Source organism: Crocuta crocuta, unplaced genomic scaffold (assembly GCF_008692635.1).
Source record: "Crocuta crocuta isolate KB4526 unplaced genomic scaffold, BGI_CrCroc_1.0 scaffold696, whole genome shotgun sequence".
Lineage (NCBI taxonomy): Eukaryota > Metazoa > Chordata > Mammalia > Carnivora > Hyaenidae > Crocuta > Crocuta crocuta.
The window spans coordinates 435,075-444,791 of record NW_027529467.1 but is presented as its reverse complement, the minus strand read 5'-3'; the positions used below and the strand labels follow the sequence as shown (position 1 = coordinate 444,791).

Below are 9,717 nucleotides of genomic sequence, written 5' to 3'. Positions count from 1 at the left end.
GGCCACATGGTTTTTCAACCAAACTATTTAATAAATGGAAATGCTTGGCACATCTTCCAACCTAGGGGAAAAGTACTAAGAAGGTAAGTACACTGTGAACAAAAGCCATAAGAGAACCTCTACCCCAGATCACTGGAGAGAGCTCCCAGGCAAGATAACCCACTTCAAATTAATGAAAAATTCATGGTTTCCTTCGTGGATTTCTTCTTACCTGATAAAGCCTACGTTTTCAACTCAATAATATTAAGCAGATCATGTTATGAACTTGGTTTGCTCAGTACATTATTGATTTGCCACTTACCAACAAACAGTTTTTTCTTTGTAGGCTCAGCGTCGCTGCATTTAATCGAAGCAGAAGAGGGTAAACCAGTTTCTTGGTAGGGAAGCAAAACATTTTCTCCACTCTTCACAGAAATGTCACTCTGATCTACAAATGACACATTGGAACACAATAGGTCAAAAAGCATTTGTGAATTAACTATCAAATTACTGAACCTGAATTTCATAATTTTATATATGCTATATATAATAAAAACTATATTATATGATAAATATGAATATATACATATAAGTAAAATTTTTAAGGTTTTTATTAATTTTTGAGAGTGAATGGGGGAGGGGCAAAGGGAGAGAAGGGGACAGAGGATCTGAAGCAGGCTCTGTGCTGACAGCAAAGAGCCCGACGTGAGGCTCAAACTCACAAACTGTGAGATCATGACCTGAGCCAAAATGGGATGCTTAACCGACTGCATCACCCTGATACCCCTGAAAAGTTTTTTTTAAGTCTAAATGTCCATTCCACTTAAAATGTCAAGAAAAAAAACCATAAAGGCTGATATGGTTTTTTGAATTGAAATAATTTTATTTAACGAGGCAATTATTATGGCATATGAGAGTTTTTAGAGAATGGACAATGCTCAGCTTCAGGATAAACAAAGATGTGTAAACCATTTAAGATATTTCTACAGTGAAATTTTTGGAATTATTAAATACGGTGCTCACAGTTGAATATAAGAAGAACATCACTAACAGAAGTAATTTCTTCTCAGTCAATTTTCTGAAATGAAATCACTGCTTGGTTATGAGCTGACACTATTTTGCACAGCCTTCAATCTCTATTCGTTAGAGTTGCTGTCTATACACTAGGATTTGCCAACACGGGAATCTGAACCAAGCCAAAGGCAATGCTAAGAAAAGGCGTAGATATGAAAAGACCAGATTCTCTATCTGCTTATTTATCTATTCACATATATGCATATATATGTATATTCATATAAATATATGCATAATGTAATACTGTCAGAAAAGCATGGCCTTTGCAGTTAGAAATTTCTAATTTGAAATCTTGGCACTACAATTCCTGAGCTATTAAATCATGGGTATGTTCTATAAGATCTCTGAAACATGTTTTTATCCATAAAATGAAACTAAAGGTTCTGAGCTCATGAAATTGTTGTGAGGGTTACTTTACAGGCAATAACATAGATAAGTAAGCTGTTATACATGAAGTTTCTTCCATTCCTTCAGTAAAAAGCCAATCAGAATTTGATGGAGAATCTTTATCGAGTAGGTGTGCATATCTCTGCAACATTATACCAGTAAAGACTTCATTAAAATGAGTGTTAGAAAATTCAATGATAAAATGATTCACTGCGAATGCATTAGGCAATATCTTCTCAACTTACTATCAAATGATAAAAAGTTCATATTGGGGTACACACCCACATCTGTACCCTTCAATTAGAGTCAATGATTCATATAACAGTTTTTATTTAGCATATTAGCTATAACAAATCATACTGCCTTACTTTTTGATTTACTTAATAGGTTTTCAGATTTCACCTTTATTGAANGGCTCTGACACTTTAAAAATTGGGTTAGAATTCCCTGGGGCAAGCTGCTCAAACTCTTTATGACTCAGTTTCTTAATGAGTTAAATGACTTTAACAGGAGTATCAAACTCAGTTGTTAGGGGGCCTAAATGCAATATCAAGTATAAGGTAGTTAGCAGAGTACCCTATGCCTAGGAAGCATTAAATCTATATTATAACTTATGACTCTACATATTTCTAAAGATATTTTAGAATATTTAAAAATCATATTTTTCTATAGTAATATTTACCGAAATGGATGCATTATTTTTAATCCACAGGTTTCACACTCAATCAAACAAACACTACGACCTATTCACTTTTTTTCTTTTAAAGAAATAGCAATATTTTATACAGTAACTCCTCATTATTTTTGGGGGGATATTATGAAAAATATGAGTGTTAAAGCGATTATAATAATAGTTATGATAGTAATAATAATGAAATGATAATAGTAATAATAATTTCTAGCTATTTACTCGATTGAATCCTCATAAAAGCCTTTCGAAATAGATACCGTTAGTAACCTATTACTCTTCTACCATACGCATTTTGCTAAATAACAGATGTTTGGGGATCTGGGAATTAACAATAAAAGTGTAAGGCAAAATGGTGAGATGAGAACACGAAATAGACTTTCAACCCACATTCTATGATACTTTATCCACTGCTCTTTCTCTTATGTTGTGTTACCTGAAGTCTCGCCCACTACTCACGTATATTAGAAGAATATAAAAATATAACACCAGGACTGGTCAGAAATCTCTCAAATTTTGAGACCGTGTATAAAATTTGTAATATATATGTGCTCAGAAGCAACAGTCCATGAGGTGAGAAGAAGCCCAGGAAAGCATGGTATGTGGAATTCCAGACAGAGTATGAGGGGTTGGGCCCAAGGTTCCACAGTGTGAACTGCTGCTCAGTAGGGAAGTAACAGCAGTAAAACTGAAGAATGCTCTGCCTCATCCCTGACATATCCTTCCTGTTAAAGAGAGCTATGCTATTCGAAGTATTCAGTTTCCTTTGCTATTTTTCTCCCTGTGGGAAACCAAGTGGTTTATCTGACTGGTAACTTTGCGAGGAGTACAGCAGGAATGCGTGGCCTAGATTCACCCTTTTTGCTCTGTGGGAACAAGTCTGTCCAGGGAGAGGATCCTTGTTTCCGCCAGCTGTCATCCTGCACTGGCCCCCAAAGCAGCTAAGAGGGAGGCATAATTTGAAGGCCAAGAGAAAGCAAGGTTAGCTGACTAAGCAAGGTCCCAGGATGAAGGGATTCAGAGAAAGGAATGGTCTAAGGAAGGAGAGTCTGGCTTCTCCCAGGTTTTTTTTTTTTTTATATATTTTATTTATTTCTGAGAAAGAGAGAAAGAGAGACAGCGCGAGCAGGGGAGGGTCAGAGAGAGAGGGAAACACAGAATGTGAAACAGGCTCCAGGGTCTGAGCTAGCTGTCAGCAGAGAGCCCGACGCGGGGCCCGAACCCACAAACCGTGAGGTCATGACCTGAGCCGAAGTCAGATGCTCAACTGACTGAGCCACCCAGGCGTCCCAGGCCTTTCCCAGGTTTGTGACAGGAGAGATGATGGGTCAGCTGCAGGCTTTCAAAGTTCAGAGTGTTCCTGCCTGATGGTCTCTATTTCTTCTGAAAAGTTCCAGAAAGGTCATGCCCTAGGACTGAGGCAGAATAGAACTAAAGAGTTTCCACAGGAGTGGGACACATCTGGAGAAGCAAGTGGAGGACAGGAGAAAACTGGTACAAACACAGAAAAGACACCCAATGCAGCACTGAAACTTAAGGCCTTGACACTCTACGCAGATGACACGTTTTCCCCACTCTTCATCCTTTCTCCTCCTCTGAGACTGACTCCATCATTCTCCTCCGTGTCTTACACTGTAAATATTCCTCTTAGTCTCCCACCATTTCCCCTGCAGCAATTCCCAGCTGGCCTACTGAACACTCTTCCATTTTAATTCAGCTCAAATCCCAGTGTTCCCTTTCCAAATCAGTGATACTCAGAAATCACGGAAGGTTTCCACTATTATAGAATAAAGGGTGCAGTGGCCCCTTTACTGCCTGCCTTTTGTCATCAGACCCCCATTCTTTTGTTATACTGCCCTTTGCCCACATTATCCTGTTCCAGATCATTTGTCAAGCTCTACCCAGATGTTCTGTCTTGTATAAAGTCATCCCAGACCCCAAACATCAGCATTAGCCTCTGCACCACACCCACATCTCCAATGCTCCAAAAGGCTCATGTGCAATGCTCTTAATTCATTCTTTGTATTTATTTATTTATATGTCTTTTACTAGATTTTCAACTTTCGCAATTAAGAGACACTGCTATATTATACTCTCAATGCTAAACCTAGCTCTTGAAAATGGCAGGAGATTAATAAACATCAGTTAATGTTAAGGTCGCTTCATTTTCAGGCGCTGACCTTGGATGACAAGAGCATATACAGTGAGAGTAGGAGACAACAGTCATATCTAACTTACCTTCTTTCAAAATAATTGTTTGCTTATCAAGATGAGTTGCCATATACGAGTAAATAGTAAGAAGACAATTTTCTGCTGTTGCAGTCACTGGAAGCAAAAACCTAAAAATGAAAACATCGCATTACAATAAAATGTTCCGATGCAGTAAATACAATGAAATACTTTTTAAGTATGCTGTATGCCTTAAATGATCAAGACATGAATTATTCATTGTTTTTCTTTTCACCTACTTTGTTTTTCTTAACCACCTACCATATGTATTTTAATGCTTTAAGAATATTTACTCTTAAAGCTTTTAACAGGGCTGGTAAATTTCACTGTCAAGTGTGCTCTAGAACACAGCTTGTAATTATGCAGTTTCACAAATGGATTCAGGAAATTTTAGGACTGAAGGAGCCTCAGACTTAATTTATTCACCTCCTTCTTTTAAAGAATCCCTGACAAGTGGTATCTAGCCTCAGATGACACTGCTAAGGAGACAGTACCAGAGGAAGACTCATGATTCAGATACAACCCATTTTATATCTGGAGAGTGGTAACTTGAGACATTCCGCTTCAGGGCAACAGAGAACAAAATCTACAATCTGATCCCCATTATGTTCCTTCAAACACTTAAACATGGCCACTGTATCTTCCCTAGGCTTTCTCTTCTTCAGACTGAAAACGTTTAGAACATTCAAGGGTTTTTTCAACTGCAAGCCTTCCAAAAATTGCACATATCATCTAACTTCTTTAAATTTTGTGTTTGTCCTTTAAATGTATCTGAGAATTGAAAGCAACACTACAAAAGTTATTCACCCAGTAGAGTACTACTACCTTTCATAAACTGCATTCTATTATCCTATTTTATAAAACGCATTATGAAATTAATAAGAGCCACAAAACTCGTAGGTTATATTGGGCCTGTCCAGTTTATATGACAACTCTGTCCTTGTACAACTGATCTTTTAATAGAAGTACTATGTTTTATCCATACCACTGTAATCATGGATTATTGGTTTGACTTCTGCATTACAGTATTTATCAACATGATTTTACTCTTGAGTCAGCCATGTATTCTATTAGCCCTTCTACGCAGCTTACGGTCACTGGCCAAGGTGAAACAACAAAATCTGGTATTATAATCTAAGCTGATACAAGTATACAAAATATAGGACAGGATGAGACTATGAGGAAGTCTGTAGCTGAAATATAATGAGCTGCCAGAGACATTAAAATAAACATATGTCATATGGAAATGAAATGATTTTCACCTTAGTTCTGCATATTTTCCCAGAAGGAACGTGCTATGTTTTTCTCTATACAACTGATGTGCATTAAAATATTGTGCAAAATATACATATTGAACACTGTTTTGTTTGACCAACCCTAATCATTCTATTCCATCATCCTAAACACATGTATCAGATTGCCCTGTTCCAGATTAAATTGTATTTCTCCATGCAATTGTTTTTTCTATATGATGTCCTTTTTAAGATGAAATTGAAAATTCCGTGACAGCATGAATCATTACTTCTACATATTGTATGTCTGTGCTAAATGTAGTGATCAAAATTCCATTAAATGCCCAACTCTGTTTAACTAACATTTTTCAGATTAGATAACAAAGTTTATCCACATATACCATCATCATTGTTATCTGAGAACCAAAAATGTTTTCCGCTTTAACAGTGATTACAGGAGGAGAAAACAAGGGGAAAAAATAATACGATTCCAGCAAATGCTGTGGCGCTGTGTCCTTTCCCCTAGGATATTTCTTTGCACGAGGCTCCCACCCTCTGGGTGGGCATGGAGGGATACCTGTTACCTTCTTCAGAGAACCAATGTCGGATTGCTAGAGCTGCTGAAAGCCTCAAGGGCCTTGGGAATTTATGGTCCCTTGGGTGATGCTGCAGCCAACGTCCCTATGGGGCAGGAATTTGAAAGCTTCAAATCTTTGCTTCAAACAGGACAAAAACTCTGTGGTGTAACTTCATCTCCAGAGGATCCCACGGGATCGAGGTGAGGTTGGAACTTAAATTTCATTTTATTGGGATGACTGATTCTGTTCTGCTTCTCCTCTCCCCTTCCTTATTTTTCCCCTTCCAGCCATTCCTTAATAAACCACATATCCATGAATCTTCATCTAAAAGTCAGTTTTTGGACAACCCGACCCAGGACAACCACCAAAGGAACAAACAAAAGCAGTCTCACCTGAAGCTTTTATAAAATGATATGGAACTAAAGAACATATGATTGAAATAAAATTCATTCTGAGAATGAAATGGAAATAAATACATTTTTTAGTGTTAATTTTGAGAGAGTGCAAGCAGGGGAGGACTACAGAAAGGGGGACAGCTCTCTGCTGACAGGCTGTCAGCAATGAGCCAGATGTGGGACTTGAACTCATGAACCATGAGATCAAGACCTGAGCTGAAGTCAGATGCTCAAGAGACTGAGACACGCAGGTACCCCAGGAATAAATAGTCTTACTTTTTTCCCTATAAAACTAGCTTGTTGAAGGTGGTAACATTGATTTTAGATACTCCTCAAAGTAAAGAATAACCAACATATACAAAATTCATTTGGCTGCACTCTTCTACAGAGTAGCACGTGATATAGAAATTATACAACTTACACAGCAGGGGAATATGGACATTTTATACATTAATATCATCATTATCAAAAACATGAAAACAGTGGCACCTGGGTGGCTCAGTCGGTTGATTGTCTGATTCTTGATTTCAGCTAAGAGCATGATCTCACAGTTCATGGGATTGAGCCCCATGAGCCCCATGTACTTGGAATTTTCTCTCTCCTTCTCTGTCTGCCCCTTCCCTGCTTGTACTCTCTCTCAAAATAAATGCATAAACTTAAAAAAACCAAAAAAGACCTCCTTTAAAAAAAAGTATACTAAAACAGGAAAGGGACTTGCAATCAGTAATACTAATACTCTAACAAAAATACTTCTAGGAAAATAGGGCACTTTATGGTACGTTATTAGAGAATAATGGTATTATTTATGGATGCTCTATACCAATCCATATAGCCAGGAACCATTAGTGGTAGATAGTTTACTCTAAAAATATTCAATATTACAGTAACAGTGAAATGACTGTAACATCGTACAGTAACAGTGAAGTGATTCTGACATTAAGGGTTTCAATTCCATTCGGTGATTTAAATAGCAATCTTCAGGTGTATGTGATTTAGAAGAGTTCCAACGGGCAAAAGTCAGGACGGACATTCCTGGTAACAGAGGTGATACGATGCAGACAATGGTAGTGATGGACATGGGCTTGAACGTGGGGGCAGCTACTGTGCTGAGCATCTAAAATGCATTATTTCAGTTACATAAACTTTCTCAACAGTCTTTGAGGATATGTATTATTAACATTCTCAGACTTTGGTTACAACAGTAAAGTCCAGAAAAAAAGTCAATAGTTGTTTAAAGTCACACAATTAGGAAATAGAGGGCCAAAGTTCACGTTCAACCTGCCTGAAACAAAGCTATGCTCTTGGCCACTGCATGAGAATGGTTGGTTTCCAGGTCTGTCGTGCTGCACATATGCTCAAAGTGACCGACTCGGAAAAGAGTCATAGATATGATGATGGATGTAAGCACCTGCCGACATTGTTCACTACCTTCTTTTATCATCAATTATCTCATTAAACAGTATCATTTTAATACTTCTAGCTATTCTAATAATGTTATTTGACTTCCTATGAGAAGCTAGTTGAAATAAAAGCCTTTTTTTGGAAGCAATAAATATTCTCTTGGATTCTCAGGAAGACACATTTTATTTCAGATGCTGTCCTAAGTAAATAATAACAAACATTTATAAAATCAGTATAAACACATTCTCCCATTGGACACATGAAAATTCTTAGGTAGAAAATTTGCAGTTGTGTATGGAAACCAAAGGGACTGCTATATTCAAAAGGACAATGCAAATGTGATGATAAGGAAAACTCTGGCCCGTCTCTACCCCCGCCCACCACTTGACCATTTTAGATACGACTGTCATGTACAAACTACGACTATTTTAGTATGATAAACATAATGTATGGGAAGTCAAATATGGAGTGCACTATTTATTTTTATCCTTTGTCATTTCCGGCTCACCTGAAATTTCTCATTAATGATTTTTTCCCTCCACTCCGACATTGCACTTCACATTTTTCTAAATTCACAGAAGTGAAAGACTAGTAAAATAAACNCAACGGTTTGTGAGACTGAGCCCCTCATCAGGCTCGATGTCAGCCCTGTCAGCAGCGCAAAGCCTGCTTGGAATTTTCTCTCTCCCTCTCTTTCTGCCTCTCTCTCTTTTTCAAAATAAATAAACTTTAAAAAATTATTTTCTTAAAATGTGTGTGTATAGAAATTTACCCCCTAAATATTCAGGATGTATCTCCTAAGAACATTATTCCATATAATCATAATCCTATCATCACTACTATCAAATTTAACATTAGTAGAAGAATATTGTCTAGTTTATAGTCCATATTCAAGAATCCCAGTGATGTCAAAGTCCAAACTGAGATCACTCACTGATTGAACTGACTTTCCTTTAAACCAGGACAATCTCTGTGTCAGTCGTGGGTGATCCTTCATGGCACTGGCATTATTTTTAAGAGTTAAAGCTACTTGACTTTGTCTCAAATATTCTGATTGTCCTCTCATGAATAGATAATGTTTTATTTCCAAGAAGAAAACCTCATGCATGCCCAGCAGGTAAGCCTTCCTTCTTATTAGTGACATGGAGTCAGGTCATTTGGTTATGATAGCATCCACCAGAGGTCCTCATTTTTCATACCAACATGTAAAAAATATATATAATTTATATATTATGAAATCCATCTTTTTAAGATGTACAAACAAGTGGTTCTGAATATTTTACAAAGTTGTGTAACCATCATCACTAATTTTAGAGTATTTTCATTGCTTACAAATGAAGCCCTTTGTATATTAGGGGTCACTCACCATTGCCTTCCCCCTCAGACCCTACAAATCATTCATCTACTTTCTGTCTCTAAGGATTTGCCTATTGTGGATATTTAATAATTGATTAGTAATTAGTAATTGCAAGTAAAGACAGGTAACAAATAACATATGGATAAAATGTTGAGACTATGTAAACATTCCTTCGTCATCAGCCTTTCACCCAGTGCATATGAAGTATAAGCCCTGTGTTTCAGTTGTATAACGCCTTCTGGAAGAGCTCCTCCAGGCAGCAAGGTAAGTGGCTCTCAAGGCCGACAACTACTGAGCCAGGTCCCGAAACTGAAAAGCATGGTGTGAGAGTTTATGAAGGACTGGCCTTCATTCCTTAAATGTTTAGTGGAATTCACCAAAGAAACCCTCTGGAACT

At 37.4% G+C, this 9,717-nt stretch overlaps 1 protein-coding gene across 1 annotated transcript in view; it reads right to left on the bottom strand.

The window, feature by feature from the left end:
• The window catches only part of CFAP47 (cilia and flagella associated protein 47), a 492,482-nt gene that overhangs the window by 335,048 nt on the left and 147,717 nt on the right, over window positions 1-9,717 (bottom strand). The window contains 4 exon segments of the mRNA XM_077760783.1: window positions 302-427; window positions 4,367-4,467; window positions 4,612-4,614; window positions 8,524-8,544. Coding sequence (XP_077616909.1) covers window positions 302-427; window positions 4,367-4,467; window positions 4,612-4,614; window positions 8,524-8,544 — 251 coding nt within the window.